The sequence below is a fragment of the Akebia trifoliata genome, chromosome 2 (assembly GCF_017979445.1).
Source record: "Akebia trifoliata isolate Shusen 1 chromosome 2, ASM1797944v1, whole genome shotgun sequence".
NCBI lineage: Eukaryota > Viridiplantae > Streptophyta > Magnoliopsida > Ranunculales > Lardizabalaceae > Akebia > Akebia trifoliata.
The window spans coordinates 7,432,591-7,451,850 of NC_141376.1; the positions used below are offsets into that span (position 1 = coordinate 7,432,591).

General features: G+C 34.6%; 2 protein-coding genes and 1 pseudogene across 23 annotated transcripts; 2 read left to right on the plus strand and 1 right to left on the minus strand.

Moving 5' to 3' along the window:
- Positions 1–5,599: 5,599 nt before the first annotated feature.
- LOC147409232 (G-type lectin S-receptor-like serine/threonine-protein kinase At1g61440) lies at positions 5,600–9,704 on the minus strand. Of its 22 annotated transcripts, XR_015173088.1 has the most exons (6): positions 9,184–9,704; positions 8,063–8,202; positions 7,193–7,272; positions 6,388–6,576; positions 6,160–6,290; positions 5,612–6,032 (listed from the first exon to the last, which is right to left on the minus strand). XR_015173088.1 is itself a non-coding variant. In XM_086426723.1 (4 exons), exons 1-4 carry the CDS (start codon positions 9,260–9,262, stop codon positions 5,763–5,765), a joined length of 495 nt encoding a protein of 164 aa, XP_086282849.1. In that variant the 5' UTR covers positions 9,263–9,704; the 3' UTR covers positions 5,605–5,762. The 22 variants fall into 22 exon arrangements, 1 of the variants encoding a protein (XP_086282849.1); XR_015173087.1 differs by having other exon boundaries at positions 5,603–6,032; positions 6,388–7,272; positions 8,063–8,135; XR_015173084.1 differs by having other exon boundaries at positions 5,604–6,032; positions 6,388–7,272.
- A 1,563-nt stretch (positions 9,705–11,267) lies between these two features.
- On the plus strand, positions 11,268–13,031 carry LOC147409233 (UDP-glycosyltransferase 84B2 pseudogene; annotated as a pseudogene).
- A 2,001-nt stretch (positions 13,032–15,032) lies between these two features.
- LOC147409234 (UDP-glycosyltransferase 84B1-like) lies at positions 15,033–17,551 on the plus strand. The gene is made up of 2 exons (XM_086426816.1): positions 15,033–15,833; positions 17,056–17,551. Exons 1-2 carry the CDS (start codon positions 15,037–15,039, stop codon positions 17,219–17,221), a joined length of 963 nt encoding a protein of 320 aa, XP_086282942.1. The 5' UTR covers positions 15,033–15,036; the 3' UTR covers positions 17,222–17,551.
- Positions 17,552–19,260: the final 1,709 nt, after the last annotated feature.

Below are 19,260 nucleotides of genomic sequence, written 5' to 3' on the forward strand. Positions count from 1 at the left end.
AGTTGCTGAAGCTGAGAGAAATTTGCTGTTGCTGTTGCTGTTGCTGAAGCAACTTGCTGAATTGAATATATTGTTTGGTAACATACTGTTTAATTGTGTTGTTAAGATGCTGAACTGTTTGGTAACCTGTTGTCTAGAAATTATTGGATGAAATTAAAAATAATATTTAAAAAAAAAAAGATTATTTATCTTATATAAATATTAATATGTTAACAATAAGTATTTTATTTTACTTTCTCTAATATGTGCCAACTTGTAGGCGTCTTAATTAAGTTCGCACCTTTACCATTGGAGGATCGTAATGGTGGATCAACAATGCATCTAAAATTATCTCAAAGATCCAAGAAGCTCTGCCTAACAACCAATGCACTTTGTTTCGACTCTTCAAACTCCGTTATAATCTCCATCTGTAATCGCTCCCCCAAAACCGCATTTAAATCATCCTCATATATATATATATAGGGTAGCGTTCAATGACAAACTTTTTAGCAAACTTTTTGGCAAAACATTTTTCAAAACATGGGTTAGAGGTTTTGGAATGGGCTGATTTTTGGTGAGGATGATCTCTACGGTGAGGAGATCATCATCACCAAAAATCAGCCAATTCCAAAACTTCTAACCCATGTTTACAAGCTGAAAACTCGTGGACCGTCCATTTTTTGTAAACTGTTTTTGATAGGGTTAGAAGTTTTGGAATGGGCTGATTTTTGGTGATGATGATCTCCTCACCGTAGAGATCATCCTCACCAAAAATCAGCCCATTCCAAAACCTCTAACCCATGTTTTGAAAAATGTTTTGCCAAAAAGTTTGCTAAAAAGTTTGCCATTGAACGCCCCCCATATATATATATATATATATATATATATATTTATATTTAAGAAAAATAACATAAGAAAAAATTTAAAAATAACGGAACCGAATATTTAATAAGATAAGATATACACAAAGATTTTTTTTTTTTTTTTTTTTTGTTTTAAAAAAAGGTTGATTTTTGTGAAATTCTCATTTCAGCTCAATATTCATCTAACATTTTCAGAATTCAAACATTTTACATAAGTGGGAGAAAAATTTATGTTTATAAAGTGTAATTTTTTGGAATAAAAAATAAAAAATAATATTTTTTTCTAATAAGGTAAAATTTAAAGTTAAATACGTAATGGGAATTTCACCTAAAAATTAATAATACAAAATAAAAAAAGAAAAATAGAGAATTTAATAAGACAGAGAGATAGAGAGAGATTACACAAAATTAAAAAAGAAAAATAGGGAATTTAATAAGAGAGAGAGAGAGAGAGAGAGAGAGAGAGAGTTGAAATGAATGTTAAGTGCAGGTATCTCTTTTGGTGAGTTGAGAGACAGATTGGGTGGTGGTGAAGAGAGGTCGACCATTGGGTCCAAGATCAAGAGATTTATTGTCAATAAATTTCTCTGGCAAGACTGCGAATGCGAGATTCTTCATCGAGGAGATCAGAGTCTGTGCTGGGTTTATCTGCGGTTGGGGTTTCTTCGGTTTGGGAAGAAGAAGCAGACTGAGATTTCGATTTGGGTTTCACTTATATTTTGAACTTTCTAATCTATTTTTTGTGGAACCATGGATTTTGCGGAGGCTCGTTGAAGCGTGGGTAGTCGAGAGATTCGGCTGAATTTTTATGAACGAATCGGCAACTAAAAACACTTGTTAACGATGCCAAACATTGAAACTCCAAAAAAAAGGAACGTGTTCGATGAATTTAGCCTGCACATGGCTTTCCCAAACACAGCCAATATCAACTTGTTTCCTTTCTGAATGGTCGGTGCTTATGGTTTAGTTGATTTCGAGTATGTCAAGTTGGTCCGGCTTTTGCACCCAAAGACTGCCACAAAGTACTAGTCACGTGCGTGGAAAACGGAAAAGTGGTGGTGGAATTATGGAAAGCGTGGCTGACTGATGACCACTGAGCTTTGGATCAATTAAAGTCCCGGTAGGCCGGCTAAATAGTCACGAGAGAGGAGTTGGTCATTGATAAAGTCGTCTTTATCAAAATTATGATAAGGATCGTAGAGAACAAACTCGGTTCAATTTTTTAAGAAAGTCTACGACTAGCCTCACTAAGTTAGTAAGGATTTCACACTTACTAAGGGTCTTTTGGCTCAGCTTCTGACATTCAAAAATATGATCCAATGCTTCAGGGTTGTAGAGGACAAAATTATATGGGCTTTGAAGAAAAATCAAGAACAAATTATTTTTCACTGTTGGATTTTATTTTTAGATTTTTGGGTAGCCATGCATTTTCAGAATCACGTCAGGAGGCGTGATAAAACATTATTCTATTTAATTAGCTTATTAGAGAGGAAACAGGTCATGGAGTACGTCACAGTGGTTTGAAATCAAATATTCACAAAAGCATAGGCCCAACTCAACCCTGGTCCAAAGTTTTTTGACAGAGAAGTTGGGCTTAGACTTGGGTTTTGTTACTTGGCCCTTGCTTGAGGCCCGTCCTGTCAAGATGTAGGCATGGCATGATTGAGATGCACATCTTTTGGGCTAACGTTTGGTGTGAAAACTATCAACAGCAATGATTTCTAAGTTGATAGATAATTCAGTCCTTGGACGATAATAATATCTTCCTTTCAAACTGCAGGGTGGCTGAAAAATATCAACGTTTGTGTGATCTCTTGCTTAACGATTTCTTCTGTCAACTCGGTATGTTATTTCACATTGTGGGGATATCGAATTAGCTAAGCGCTTTGTTGTCATGTAGGGTAAGTTGGACCTTATGCCAAGTACATACCAATCCAAAAAGGATAACCATTGGTTGGTGAGGTTTCGGGCCGACATAGCTGTAAAAAATTGAAACAGCAAAGAGGACAAATAATACAAACACAAGGATTGTTTATCTCCCAAAAAAAGAAATCCTGAAAAAATAGAAAACCCTTCAAAAAATATTATAAAAATGCCTTCTTTTTTTAACCCCAAAGAAGTTGGGACCAGCAATTATGTGGACCACCAATAGAATACATTGCATTTACACAGCAATAGCAAAGACTATTCCCTCCCCCCCCCCCTCTTGAGATGAGATTAGTCCCACCAGTCGCACATCCCCAACCGCATGTAAGTTTTCTAACGTGCGACAGGTAAATTAAGAGGTCACCAAGCCATTGCGTTCAAAAACTTTGCTAAAATTGTTTTGAGTAGTGTATGGAAGATCACAAACTAATATTATTTTCTTTGTTTTATTTTCAACTCATAATGAAGCACCGAATTCCTTGTAACATTGGAAGCTGCTCTTTAGAATGCAGTTGGTGGTGAAATTAGAAGGATTCTTTATCCCCCATTCCGAAGGTAATCCATCCTTGTGATGGTGTAGCTCAAGCTTGATTTGCCCAGATATGAATTTTGGTAGGTTTGGTCTGTGTGCATGGACGAACCACTCATGGCGGCCATATCACATGGACGTGACCCAAATCCTTGTGACCTTGTTTGGGAATTGGAATTGGAATTGAAATATAACAAAATAGACAGACATTGATCCAGACATGAATTTGGTGGGTTCGACCTGCAGCACTTGGCGGGCATATCTGTGGACGTGATCGAAATCCTTGTGAACTTGTTGTTTTGGACTTAGAATTAAAAGATAGTGACATTAAGCTTGATGGAATTTCAAAATTTAATTAATATATCTAACCTGAATCTTGATCCGTATTCTAGTCATGATGGATTTTAATAAACTTGAATCTATTCCTTTATAAGTCCAATCATAGATCCGTATCCTTGGGCTTGGGCTTGGTGGTGTTTATCAATTTTAACATAAATGACTCTTAGGCTTTGCTAAACCTTATTCACACTCGCAAAGTGGATTAATTAAGTCCAACACACTGAATCAATATAATTAAGATCATAAACAAGTAAGGCCAATGAATTTATAAAGAAATAAACCACATATTTGATTAAGCGGGTAAGGTTGATGGGTTTACTAAAATGTGATCAAGGACATCTGAATGTTAAGCACGTGTGGAGAGATGACGTAATTGACTTTTCTTTGTCTACCCTTAGCTTCAATGGCGTATGACTAATTTCATTGCAAGTAAGCATCCCTGAGGCATATTCTCCCATCTTATCCATTCGTTTGAATTTGATGGAGAGCCCCATTTTAGTTTATTATTTTTCAATTTTTGGTTCCTAACACTATGTGAACAAAACTCATATTTGACGGTCTCAGCCCATCAAATTTTGAGAAATTTGACAGACCAACCCATCAAATATGCCTATCAAATATTCTCTCGTAGAATTTTTTTTTTGACGGCCTTGAACTATCAAATTATTAAAGAATGTGCTTCAAAAAATTTAAAAAAAATCCATAGAGTATGACCGTCAAATATGGAGGTTTAACAAATAATAGGACGATTCTCTAATTCACCAATCACAATAAATGAAATAGTAATTAAAAAAATCAGAAAAATAAAAAACTAAACAAAAATCATCTAACAAGTTCCAAATTAAACTAAACAACTCAAAATTCATATTATATATTGAAATTTCATTATTAAACAAGCTCTAATTAAAGCTATTGGGCACTTACAAATGAAATTACGTCATATAATTGCTTAGAAATAAAATACAATTAGAAGCAAATGGTCGTGATGCCTTTGATCTCTTCTGACTCTCTCCGCTTTATCGTGTCCTCCTATTTTCCTCAAGGTTCGGATTTCCCCTCCATTGTCACTGTTCTCAAAGAAATCCTAATAGCGCTCTCGTACCTACACAAAAAATGTTTGATACATCGAAATATCAACCCAAAGTAATAGAAGAACATATTAACATAGCAACAATATCCGACATTGGTAGCCGCATATTTGGGTAAGCTTGGAGGCATAAGAACGCCACTTGAATCGTTTGTAAGACATCTTTTTCTACAAGCCCGTCTTCATGTAGTTTTGGATCCACCAATTCAAGTACTCTAGATTTCTCGTAGAGCTTCCATGCCTATATACAAGAAGAGAAAATTGGCAAATTGAGATTGAAGTATGATGATAGAAAAAGAAACATAATTAAAGAACATAAGAACCCGAAAAAACTTATAAGGCTAACATATTCGGGAAGATATTACATTTCTAATGGTAAAGAAAGATCTGTGTTTTTCCTACAACTAATGACCTTGAGCACTAGAACCCCAAAGCTGTAAATATCAACCTTCTCAGATAATTCTCCTCTAATGGTCTATTCAGGGGCTGTATAACCTCTACAAGAGACACAAACAACACTCCATGATTAATCTCTTACAGTCTTTCATACAAGTAGACTACATAATTGAGTTTTGTAATCTAGTACTTATAATCTTGTATAATAAGCAAACAACTCACAAAGTTCCAGCAAATGTGGTGCTGAGATAAGCTTCGTCTTCAGGGAAGTACCTAGCTAGCCCAAAATTCCCAATCTTTGGTTGGAATTTTTTGTCAAGAAGGATGTTTCTTTCCTTGATATCTCTATGAACAATCCTTAGATGTGAATCTTCATGTAGATACTGTAATCCTCAAGCGATACTAAGAATTATTTAGTATCGAGTATTCCAGTTAAGAAAATGATCGATATTTCCTATTTTATAGAAACAAAGATCTAATATTAAATTTTTTATCTAAAATGACTCAAAAAGTGGAAACAAGACCATATATAATTTGATTGTTATTAGAAAATCCAAAATCTTTGTTGACAGAGCCAACCATTATGTCCCAATCACGGAGCTAGTAGGGGAAATAATCCGACACTGATGAATTGAAATTCAAATTAGATAAATGGGTTATGCAATTCGATGAAGAGAGAGATGGAGAAACAATACAAACCATATACTATCAAATCCAAGCTTCGATTCTTCATGTACTCATAAACTAGTAGTCTTTGTTTCCCGCCAAAACAACATCCAATTAGACGAACCAAGTTCTTGTGTTGGATGCTTGTAATCAATCGCACTTCCGAGAGAAATTCGGTTTCCCCTTGTTGGGATTTTCCTAAAGAAAGTTTCTTCACGGCAATCATCCTCCCATCATCTAACTTTCCCTGTAATTGAACAATATTTTCTCAAATCATTGTAATTAAAATCATTATCTACATTAATCAAACAAATGGATTAATGATAATTTCCATTATTCAAAAAAGCCAGTTTTCCTGAATTCTTCTTCATTACCTGATAAACGGGTCCGAATCCTCTTCCTCCAAGCTGATTCCCGGGTTGAAAATTCTTTGTCGCTCTCTTTAAAGTCAAAAAATCAAAATAGCTTATCGTTCAAAGATTGCCACTAAAGAGATCTGGGGTAGCTGCAAAATTTGTAGTTACTTTTCATCTTAAGGCCTCTTTGAGCCTAATTTTTTTTTAATCTTTCTCTGAATCTTTTTGGAAACATGTCTTAATGACCTGGTTGCCCTTTAGTAACCATGAACATCTTCTTCACCTCCATAGGTTTGATAAATTTCCAGAACACTACTAGTATAATTAAACAGATTAACAGCAACACTAGTCCTCCAAGAAGAAAAATTAGTGACGGAAAACGGTGTAGAGGTTGGGGACTCTTTAATTCAAGTATGGAGAGCGATGGCGAGATCACTGTTTATGACATTAAAATGCATCACTAAATTATAAGATTTGAGTACTAAAGTTGCATTCATTCCACTATATTTGATCTACAAATGCAAGTTAGCTAAATTCAAAAGATGAAAATATACTAAAACTTTGGAATTTGAAGATTAGCAATTCTAGTTGAATCTGTTAGACATTGAATCATGACCCATATAGCGAAAACCCAAATAATTTATTCAAAAATGTAAATTCTACTGACTTAGCCCACAATATTCCAGATTTTTTTAGCAAGTTAACATTGACTTGGGTTAGATTCATGGATGGGTGTTTGAACCCTAATAGATAAAAAAGGTCTCATTTACAGAATGGCAGCCTTTTTAGTAGCTTAAACTACTTTAACTGTCTCCATGACATATGGACGACGATCACCCTGAAATACGATACTCAAGATTCAATCTGGGTTTTATTTCAAATCTTGGCCAATCATACTTTGCTTATTGTTGGGGTAATCTCCAAAATATTTTCCACGATTGGTATCAACATGAAAGAACAGAAGGGCGTCAACACAAACTGATCAAATTACAATGGATAAGAACTCAAAAAAGATGTTACCATATTTTACATTGCTCATTAGAGACATTACCTGACAGTAATATATTGTGGATGCTGTGACATGCTCAGTCCAACATACTTTGGCACACCCATGTATCCCACCACCAAGTCCTGTGGTTTTCCAAAGGACAACTTGACATTTCTGTTTTGGCCCTACCTATGTCCTAACAACCCCCTGCCTTATCAAGAATCAGAAATAATAAATGAAGTGAACTTCTAAGTTAAACCCAAATGGAATCGGAGAATCCATATGCAATGTGAAAGAAAATTCAAGTTCAAAACTTCTCTTTGCTCTGATAGCCATTATTGTGAGTTTTTAAGCAAAACCCAAAATCACTTATAGTGCTTATTTTTGGAATAGGACATCAATAACTCTATTAGGATTTCAACCAAATATGCAAACTGTAGTTAAGAACTTGAGCTATTGTATTCCACTCTCTAGTAATCTACAATTGCCTTGTCAAGAATGAAGAATAATAAAGATTTTTAATCTTTTAAGCAGAACCCAAATGCAATGTTGAAGAAAACTCAATTTTCATAAATAAATAAAAATCCAAATGCACCTATAGTGCTTATTTTGGGAATAGAACATCAGTAACTCTATTTGGGTTTTGAACAAATCATAACTTTTATTCATGCATTTCTCAGTATAAACTCATGGAAACATGTAAGGATTTTTTCACACCAAAAAAATAAAGCAAAATGTAGGCTTACAACTTGAACTGTGTATTCTACTCTCTCTAGTGATCTAAACTAGTCTACTACAAGATATAATAACATATCAAACCCAAGAAGAAGATATAAAAAAAAAACAAATACCAATGTGAGAATATTATAAAGATAAATATGATTATGATACAGAAATCAAAATAAAACAGAGGACAAACAAAAGGAAACATACTTCTTCTTTTTTCATCTCTCTACTCAGTATCTGAAGGAAGATATGAGGTAGCAGATTCATCAAGCACAAGGGTCTGCAAAGGAAGATGTAAAGAAGCGGATTCACTAAGCCTAAGCTTCTGCAATCCAGGCTTCAATTCTCTATGAAGAGAATCAACAAAACAAATAATTATAAATCACAAATTGACTTTTTATGGATAATCTATAATCTGTTTTGTTTTAGTAACTTATGACCCAATTATGTTGTGTTTTATTCACTGTTTTGTTTGGAAAATACAAAATGCATCAATGCGATAAAGCTTGATTATGTCAAGGGCAACATCTCAACAACATTTAGAGATATAAAAAGAAAAGATTTAGTACTAGTATTCACCATGTACATGGCAGTATCCACCATGTACACTATATAAGACACAATGAGTTTGGATTTGTCAATGTAACAATGACACATTACTATTATACTAAAGATTATTCATCTGAAATGACAGAGTCAAAACACAACCCTTGTGTCTATGTTATTTTGTTACAACAAGGATGACAAGTAAACAATTATTTCACTTTTTTCTTCTTTCCATTGGATCTGTACATGTCATCAATTCATAGTCCATTGGTGGGTCTTACACTTAATGGGAAGATCACACGGCCAAAAAAATATATATATAATATGCTTAAATGAATGATAAATTATAAGTTTGAAAGTCTATTTAAATGATGGTGAGCGACAATGTTTAAAATATTGTATTAATTGAATTTTTCAATTAATGAAAGTTTCAATATGGTGTCAATTGATACATACCTAAAACATTCAATGTTTCATATCAGCTCAGCTGATACCGATACGTATCGATAGATACATTCTAATATTTCAAACCATAGTGAGAGATACCTTTTGCAACATCTAGACTATCAATAGAATGTTAGCTTTCTTAGAATAATTCTCTTTGTTTTCCTTGTGGATTCAAAATTCTTTATCAAAGGTGACTAAAGTGATCCTCTTCTTCTTTTCACCATGATTCAATTGTGTATAAAATTCAATGTTAAATTTTTCAATCTACTAAGAAAAATCATATAACCATAAGTTAAAAAAAATGGTCAATGTGAGTTTTGAATAGATAGATATACCTTTCACTTGTTCGTCTCGACAAAGCTTAGCAGCCAATGTAGTCTTCCCTGATCCACCAATTGCGCACAATCCGATCATACTCACGTTGTCTAAACAACTCCATCTTCAATTCTTCAATTCGAACTTCCATTCCAACAGAAAAATTAGGGATTTCAGGAATTGCACACCGATATTCGTTCTGATCCTCATTTCCACTCCCAACACTTGTTTCTATCAAATTCAATTGATCTAATTTCCTATTCACTTCTTGCAAATGGACCAAAACCTGTTTCTGATCTAGGAGATCGATCCATCAAATAGAGTGGGAGATGAGATCTATTGAAGGAGACAGATCGAACGAGAAAGAGACTGTGAGAGAGAGATAGAGAGGTCAATAGATCGATGGAGTGGTCGATCGATCGAGAGAGCCACTGTGAGAAAGCGAGAGACCGTAAGAGGCGAACGATCGATCGATGACTGTGAGAAAGAGAGACCGTGAGAGGCGATCGATCAATGAGAGAGTGAGAGAGGCAGAGAAACAGTGAGAGATGAGAGAAATAGTGAGAGAAGCAGATTACAAATTGGGTTTTAAAACGTGGTCCACGAGCCGTGGATTTTGGGTTTTTAAATTCGACGGGCTAGGCCCAACAAATTTTTTAGTGCAAATTTGGGATTTTCACGTGGTGTAAACTCGACTATTTATGTAACAAATTTATTTTTATTTTTTATTTGAACGAAAATACTAATCTCTAAATGAACCATTGAGATTGGACGACATTCCATAGTGATTCCCAAATGGAATGGATTACTAAACAAGTATTGAACCCTAAAAAACATGTCTCATTCAATATATACTCAATTATTGAAACCCAAATAAAACATCGGTTTTGATTCTTATTAGTTCTGATTCTGAGTATGAGATTCTTGGAGCCAAAATCGACCCAACAAGTTAATGAAAAATAGAAGGGCACCCGATAAGATACATAATTATTTTTTAGTTACAAAAAGACCCAAAAAAATATCCCTAACTAATACATGCTCTCTTGATAGTTGATACCAAAAGACTCCACATTCTTTTTATATTTTAATTTTAATTAACATACATTTACTTGGAGATACTTTCTCATCAATACTAGAGTTTGTTTGTGCCTATCAACACAAGCATCCTCTTAGGGTCAAAGGGGTAGAAGAGGAAAGATAATATAATTAGAGGTGTATTCTTGTAGAAGGTAGGTAGAAGAGGAAGGACAATGACTTTGGAAGAAGAGGGATTACAATGAAGTTAAAATTTGTCCTGAGCTTCATAACAAGAACAAATCCTAACCCTCCTTTATGTAAGGGATAGAAGAAGTGGGTGTTTTGTTACATAGATTGAATTAGATAATTAATTTTCTTATAAATAAAATAAATCTATTGATTGAGTACTCGAAGGAGACTTGATCTTGGTACTAGACCCAAAATTGATGCAAAATCACCTAATAGAGAAAAAAAAAATTGAAATCATAGAAAAGTCAATCCAAGATTTAATAAAATCGCGGATTGGCCAATCACACAAGTATTATGTATTGAGAGCATCTTCAATTTCTAAAACTATCACTGGCCAATCACACAACTAATACTATGTATTGAGAACATCCCCAATTTACAAAACTATTCTCATTAGGTTTCATGAGATTGACCATCTAGGATTCTGTAAAATCCTGAATTTACTTTTACGAAAGTAAAATATTGACGGACTCCCATCTCATGTTGTGCATCAAATGCTCTACTTGTTTATAACTTGATCACGTAACACAAGCTGGGGCGTCAACTTATGTGGCATTGCATTTCATATATATCCTGTTAGAGAATAAGATGCACTGTATTAAAATGCATGAGATACATTGTATCATTGTTAGTATATCTCGCGCAAATGGAGATTGTGATGAAAGATATTATAGAATATATATTTATATTTAGGATATATCAATTAGAATGTTCTAGCATATTTATATTAGGTAATTTTCATATATCTTAATTGATGTAAGGCTTATAAATACTCTATTGGGGCTTTTGTAATATTCATCCAAGAATTATCAATAAAATTCATATTTTCTACATATCCCTTCCTCTCCCTCTCTGTTTCTCTCTCACACATACACACAAAGCCTAAAGCAATGGCCCTCCCTGTGGAGAGAGAAGAAAAAATCCATGTACTACAGGTAGCAATCTCAGCTCAAGGCCACCTAAACCCCATGCTTAGATTCGGAAATCGCCTTGCCTCAAAAGGCCTCTGTGTCACACTTGCAACCACCGAAATCGCTCGCAAAAGTTTGCTCAAATCCACCACCGATCCCAACATCCAAATCCGTCTCGAATTCTTTTCCGACGGGTTGAGTCTAGATTACGATCGAAAGAGCGATCTTGACTACTACATGGACACCCTCTCCAAATTCGGTCCCCAAAATCTCTCCAATCTGATTGAAAATTTATCCAACAATCGTCACATTAAATTCTCTTGCATAATTAACAATCCCTTTGTTCCTTGGGTAGCCGATGTCGCTGCACAACATGGTATCCCATGTGCCATGCTCTGGATTCAACCATGTGCGCTCTACGCCATTTACTATCACTTCTACAAGCAATTAAATCCTTTCCCAACATTAACAGACGCCGACATGAGCGTAAAATTACCTGGCCTTCCATTGCTGCACACCCAAGATTTACCCTCATTTGTTCTCCCTTCGAATCCCCACGGAAGCGTTACCAAGTCGATCTTGGAGCCGTTCAAGAATAAGGAGAAGTTGAAGTGGGTGTTGGGTAATTCGTTCTACGAGTTAGAGAAAGATGTGGTGGAGTCGATGAGTGGGTTGTGTCCAATTAGACCAATAGGCCCCTTGGTTCCACCGATGTTGCTAGGCAAGAATGAATCCAATGACATCGGTGTCGATATGTGGGAACCTGAAGAATCTTGCATTAAGTGGCTTGATGAGAAGCCACATTCATCTGTCATCTATGTGTCATTTGGAAGTATCAGCATGTTATCAGCTAAGCAGATGGAGAATCTCGCATTGGGTCTCAAGAACAGCAATCGTTTGTTTCTATGGGTGGTGAAGCCTTCGGATTATGGAATAAAGGATGGAGAAGGAAATTTACCGTTGGGATTGATGGAAGAGATGGAAGGTCAAGGATTAGTGGTGCAGTGGTGCCCACAGACTAAGGTGCTCATGCACCCAGCAATCTCTTGCTTTATAACTCATTGTGGATGGAATTCGACGTTGGAGACAGTGGCTTCCGGTGTGCCGGTTATCGCTTTTCCACAATGGACCGATCAGCCGACAAATGCAAAGCTTGTAGCTGATGTATTTGAAATAGGCTTGAGATTGAGACCTGATGAAGATGGTTTAGTTAGCAAAGAAGAGGTTGAGAGGTCCATTGCTGAGATTACCGTTGGACCCAATTCAGAATTGTTGAAGAAAAATGCAATAGAATGGCAGGCGAAGGCGAGGAAGGCGATGGCGGATGGAGGTTCGTCCGATCGAAATATTCAAATGTTCATCGATGAGATTATTGGCCAAGATTCAACAAGGTATGTTGTTGATTGAAGTACTCAGAAGTGAAATCTAAATGGACTCATGATGATGATTAGTAGTGAAGCTACTTCATTGAACTTGGTTAAATTCTGATTTTGGATTGTGATAATCAGATACAAAAATAAATTTTGAGAATCTAGAGTCTTGTTTGGTAATAATTTTCTAGAAACTGATTTATCTAATCGTAACTCGTAAAAAGCACCACTTAGTGTAAAAATACAAGAAACATATTCCAGAATTGGATTTTAGAATCGGCTTATCGACAAGAATCAGATTTTAGTATCCCCAATCGAACGTCCCCTAAGATCATGGTTTTTAAAGTTGATTTCGCGTCTCGTCTCGTCTCGTCTTATCAATGTCTGATACCAAGCCGTCTTGGATTTTCCGGAAAAGTTTGAGACGTGTCATTCAAAAATATTATAAAAAAAAAATTGTACGTGAAACTGTCTGTGGCGGTGAACTGATATTAAATCCTACAAACTGCTATCAAATGCGACAAGCAAAATCAACTTTATGAAGAGGTGAGAGAAGAGTGTATGGTTGTATTTGATTTCTTTTGTCTCCATGCAATAAGCATTTAGAATCTCTACTCTTGTCTTTATTAGCTAGTTATGATTTGGATGGTTGAAATTGATTTCTTTTATCTAAACTCAGACCAGTTAATATAGACTTGTATTTGCTAACAATGACATTAGATTTTCATAAATATCTTAAAAATAATTTTTTTTTATACAAAACAAATAAGGATGATATTATTATAATAAAATAGACAGACATTGATCCAGACATGATTTGGTGGGTTCGGCCTGCACTTGGTGGGCATATCATGCTTGTGAACTTCTTGTTTTGTACTTAGAATTAAGATATAGTGACATTAAGCTTGATTGAATTTTCAAAATTTAATCAATATATCAAACCTGAATCTTGATCCATGTTCTAGTCATGATGGATTTTAATAAACTTGAATCTATTCTTTTATTAGTCAAATCATAGATCCATATCCTTGGGCTTGCGCTTGGGCTTGGGGGTGTTCATCAATTTCAACATAAATGACTCTTAGGCTTTGTTAAACCTTATTCACACTGGCGAAGTAGATTAATTAAGTCCAACAGACTGAATCAAAATAATTAAGATCATAAACAAATAAACCTCATGTTTGATTAAGCGTTTAAGGTTGATGGGTTTACTAAAATGTGATCAAGGATATCTGAATGTTAAGCACATGTGGAGAACTGATGTAATTGACTTCCCTTTGTCTACCCATTGCTTCAATGTATGTAGTTGTCTTTCCATGTCGGTACATGTTTTCTAGTTGACTAATTTCATGGCAAGTAAGCAATCCTGGGGCGTATTCTCCCATCTTACCCATTTGTTTCAATTGTTTTCCACACATGTATTCAATTATCGAAACTCAAATAAAACATCGGTTTTGATTCTTATTAGTTCTAGTTCTAAGTAAGAGATCCTTGGAGCCAAAATCAACACAAGTTAATGAAAAATAAAAGGGCACCCAATAAGATACAAAATTATTTTTGAGTTACAAAAGGATTCAAAAAAAAAAAAAAAATCGCTAACTAATACATGCTCTCTTGATAGTTGATACCAACAATGAATTCTTCTAACAAATCAAACATTCAAAAAGAAGACCTTGAGAAATTATGATCCAGAGTACATATTTAAAGTTAAAATTAAGAAGGAATGGGGAATATGAATGGATGGTTAAATATAGATAAAGTAAAAAAAACTAAAGACTCACGTCCTTTTTATATTTTAATTTTGATTAACATACATTTACTTGAAGATACCTCTTCATTAATACTAGAGTTTGTTTGTGCCTATCAACACAAGCATCCTCTTAGGGTCAAAGGGGCAGAAGAGGAAAGATAATATAATTAGAGGTGTATTCTTGTAAAGAGAGGTAGAAGAGGAAAAATAATGAAATTGGGAGAAGAGGAATCACAATGAAATTAAAAGTTGCCCTAAGATTCATAACGAAGAATAAATCCCAACCATCCTTTATGTAAGAGATAAAAGATGTGGGTGTTTTGTTACATGGATTGAATTAGATAATTAATTTTCTTATAAATAAAATAAATCTACTGATTGAGTACCCAAAGGAGACTTGATCCCAGAATTAGACCCAAAATTGACGATAAATCACCTAATAGAGAAAAAAATATATATCATTTTTAAAAAAGTATCCAAGATTTAACAGAATCCCAAATTAGCCAATCACACAATCAATTCTGTGTATCGAGAGCATCCCCAATTTACAAAACTATCCTCGTTAGGTTTAAGAATATGGAGAAGTTGAAGTGGGTGTTGGGTAATTCGTTCTACGAGTTAGGGAAAGATGTGGTGGAGTCGATGAGTGGGTTGTGTCCAATTAGACCAATAGGCCCCTTGGTTCCACCGATGTTGCTAGGCAAGAATGAATCCAATGACATTGGTGTCGATATGTGGAAACCTGAAGAATCTTGCATTAAGTGGCTTGATGAGAAGCCACATTCATCTGTCATCTATGTTTCATTTGGAAGTATCAGCATGTTATCAGCAAAGCAGATGGAGAATCTCGCGTTGGGTCTCAAGAACAGCAATCTTCCGTTTCTATGGGTGATGAAGCCTTCAGATTATGGAAAAAAGGATGGAGAAGGAAATTTACTGTTGGGATTAATGGAAGAGATGGAAGAAGGTCAAGGATTGGTGGTGCAGTGGTGCCCACAGACTAAGGTGCTCATGCACCCAGCAATCTCTTGCTTTATAACTCATTGTGGATGGAATTCGACATTAGAGACGGTGGCTTCGGGTGTGCCGGTTATCGCTTTTCCACAATGGACCGATCAGCCGACAAATGCAAAGCTTGTAGCTGATGTATTTGAAATGGGTTTGAGATTGAGACCTGATGAAGATGGTTTAGTTAGCAAAGAAGAGGTTGAGAGGTCCATTGCTGAGATTACCGTTGGACCCAATTCAGAATTGTTGAAGAAAAATGCAATAGAATGGAAGGCGAAGGCGAGGAAGGCGATGGCGGATGGAGGTTCGTCCGATCGAAATATTCAAATGTTCATCGATGAGATTATTGGCCAAGATTCAACAAGGTCTGTTGGTTATTCAAGTACTCTGAAATGACATATAGATGGACCCATGATGATGATTAGTAGTGAACCTACTTCATTGAACTTTGTTAAATTTTGATTTTGGATTGTGATAATCAGATATAAAAATTCATTTTGAGAATCTAGAATCTCGTTTAGTAATAATTTTCTAGAAATTGATTTATCTAATCACAATTCGTAAAAAGCACCACTTAGTGTAAAAATACAAGAAACATATTCCAGAATTGGATTTTTGAATCGGCTCATCGACAAGAATCAGATTTTAGTATCCCCAATCAAACGTCCCCTAGGGTAATTAAAGTTGGTTCCTCAGTGTTCATTGTGTGAAACTGTCTATGTGGTGGTGATGGATATTCGTTCGCAATACCAAACCTTTAATAATTGTGATATCAAGGAATTTGATATTAACTAATCGTGTGTTCCTTATTCAAAGGAACCTGCGATTGCAAAAGGGTATTAGAGTAATTAGTTATGTTGCATTGTAATATGATGTATTACAGTACACCATACCATATCTATTGAGATTAATATAAGTTTAGATTGATTTGGTAGAAATTTATTAGGGATAGAGTTTATCTCTAGATATGATTTGGTTTCTATTAAACTCAAATAGTGTTGCTATAATTATTATCTAAGAGAATCAATAATATTTCATTCTTCTATACACAAAATCGTAGATCTTTTTCTTCGGGATACACAGGGAAAAAGATCTACGATTTTCTGCACTTGACATGTCGACCAAGTACAGATCAAGTGAGAATTTTCGAGTCCGATTATCGTTAGTCATTCTTTTAGGGATATATTTTTGTAAAGAATTTGGTACAAGTGTTCTCCATCCCAATAACCTTTGCATGATTTTGATGCCTAGGCTCTAACAACTTTTCTAATGTATGTACTAAGGGGGGGAGTTTGAGGCCTATACTTGGCATAAAATGACTTTGTGAAATGCACAAAAAAGTACGACATTAGAGGTGAAAATATGATGATATTTTTGCCAACTTATACACAAATAATCAACTTTCATCAACAGATTCTAATAAAAAAAATCCATTTTATTTCATTATTGATTCCTAATCTATAACACTAGATTGTCACTGATGCATGCCCCTAATATATTAGTGGCATGGGCCAAGAGGGCTTGGACCAGAGACCTTAATCCCAACAAGATTTTGAACATTTATGATCTCGTGACTTTCATCTGCAGCAATGCTTCCGTGATCTGGACATGGAGCTCTAGCATCAAAGTGCTTAATCTCAACAAGATTTTGTATGTTTGTGATCTTGTGAGCTACATCAGAGTGGCTACGGTGACCCATACCTGGACTCGGCTCAGACTCTTCATCAGGGCGGCTATGGTGACCTTCACCTAGAGTAGGCTCGGAGTACCTAATCCCACTAGGATTTGGAATGCTCATTGAAGAGCTTGGAAGCCATCCGGCAAAGATACTTGGCTTCACAACATCATCGAAAGGGCGGGATTCTATCACAAACAAGATAGAGCTTAGCAAGTGAAGAAGACAAAGAATGAGTGAAAGGGACTTGAGTTCTCCAGCCATGTTTTATGATAATTTGTATAATATTTGGGTTGGAATTCTATTTATATTGGTATTTGTAAATCGAAATCTAAGAGAAACCCTATAATTCAATGACAAATCTCAAATGTGTGTTAAAAATTTGTCTCATTGGACATATATATGGAAAGTCCATCATTTAATAAAACTATTGTAGATTTTATTAGATTCCATTTAAGTAAAGAATCCAAAACATATAAAACTTTCCATTTTAGCTATAGGTAGGTAGGGTTGTCAACAGATGCTTATCGGTTTGGATATAGTAATATTCGAATTCGAATTTGAATCCAATGGATGTTTTAAAACTCTATCCGAATTCGAATCTGATTATCCTATCGGATATCGGATAATATCCAATTAAAATTTGAATAATTTGTATATTAAAATAAAAAGATAGTTTTTCCTTATCCAATTGATTTTTTATTATTTAAAAAACCTATTATATATCATATATGTATATAAAAAATAAATCAAATCAAATCAAATAAAATTATATATATTATTTATATAAAAAATAAATCAAATAAATTAATATATATTATATATTATTTCGAATAGGATATTATGAGATTCGAAATGTTAATATCTGAACCTGTATCCAATAAGGATTCGAATATATAAAACTATCCGAATTCGAATCCAATATCCGAAATTTCAAATAATATCTGATTTTTCGAATTCGAATCAGATTTGAATTTTCAACTATCCATTGACACCCCTATAGGTAGGTGTATGTGGTGTGTATAGGTAGGTGTATGTGGAGTGTTTTATACGACTTGTCCCTAATCCGACACTTGAAGCTCATTGGTGAGTCCTCAAAATCGAGTTGGGACTTTTGTCGTTGAAACTTGAAACCCACCGGATGAGAGAATATTTGTAAAGCTATCCAAAATCATGGTCCTAAGATAAGATATAGAGACATCAAGATCGAAACAAAGCTTTTTCATGAACAAAATGATCATCAACCTCTAGTTTATATGATTGATGAGCATTTGTTATGTCGGTGGGAGTAATTTGTATAGTTAATTGTTTAGATTATATTGTTATATTATGAATTTAATTCCCTAATTTTGGGTTAACATTGTCCATGTGAACCTTTTGGGACCAATTTTTAGTGAGGTATGGGAGCCCATTGAGTAGAAATTTTTATTGTCTCATGTCTAGTCCTCAATGTGATTTTAACATTCAATCAGAAATTGGCCACACCATAAAACTTAGTTTGAATGAAAATAAATATATATGCTTAAATTATCCTTTTTAATCATATTGTATTTTATTTTTATTTTGCTTGTTTTGAATAATCCCACGTTGCTCAAGTTAAAAAAGAACACTAGATGCTCTTGAAGCACTCCAACTCTTCGGTGCCTTTGGGTAAGGTTGTGATGCATTAATGCAAGTGATTTTTTTTTGCTCACAATCCATTATCGCATTGACATATGATGCAGATTACGTAAGTAATAAAGAGAAAATATCTCTCTACCTGCACATTTTTGCAACGAATTTTAATTTTAAGATTTCAAAATTTTAAAAAAGTTATGGGACCCACATAGATTATCATATTGGAAATCAAACACCACAAGCTTATGGATTTCATTTAAAAAATCTCACGGTTAAAAATAAAATTTTTATTTTTCAAGCTCATTCTAAGGTATTGAAAATGGATGGATACCGAGCATCCGAATTTAAAATTAAGATTTAATGGTGAAAAATAACTTTTTTTTTAATTCATAAAATTTCATCCTCTAAACGTTGTGGTATTGGATCATAGTTTTGAATTCCAAAAAAAATCATTTAATAAGAAATTTCGTTTTTTCACTCTCTGCACGAGATAATTTTTT

Coding starts and splice junctions, on each gene's coding strand:
- LOC147409232 (XM_086426723.1), bottom strand. CDS start 9,262: ATGATCGGATTGTGCGCAATTGGTGGATCAGGGAAGACTACATTGGCT. Junction 7,273..9,183: donor TCGAGACGAACAAGTGAAAG/GTATATCTATCT, acceptor GGAAAACCACAG/GACTTGGTGGTGGGATACAT. Junction 6,226..7,192: donor CCACAATATATTACTGTCAG/GTAATGTCTCTA, acceptor TTGACTTTAAAG/AGAGCGACAAAGAATTTTCA.
- LOC147409234 (XM_086426816.1), top strand. CDS start 15,037: ATGGAGAAGTTGAAGTGGGTGTTGGGTAATTCGTTCTACGAGTTAGGG. Junction 15,834..17,055: donor ATTGGCCAAGATTCAACAAG/GTCTGTTGGTTA, acceptor TTTCATCTGCAG/CAATGCTTCCGTGATCTGGA.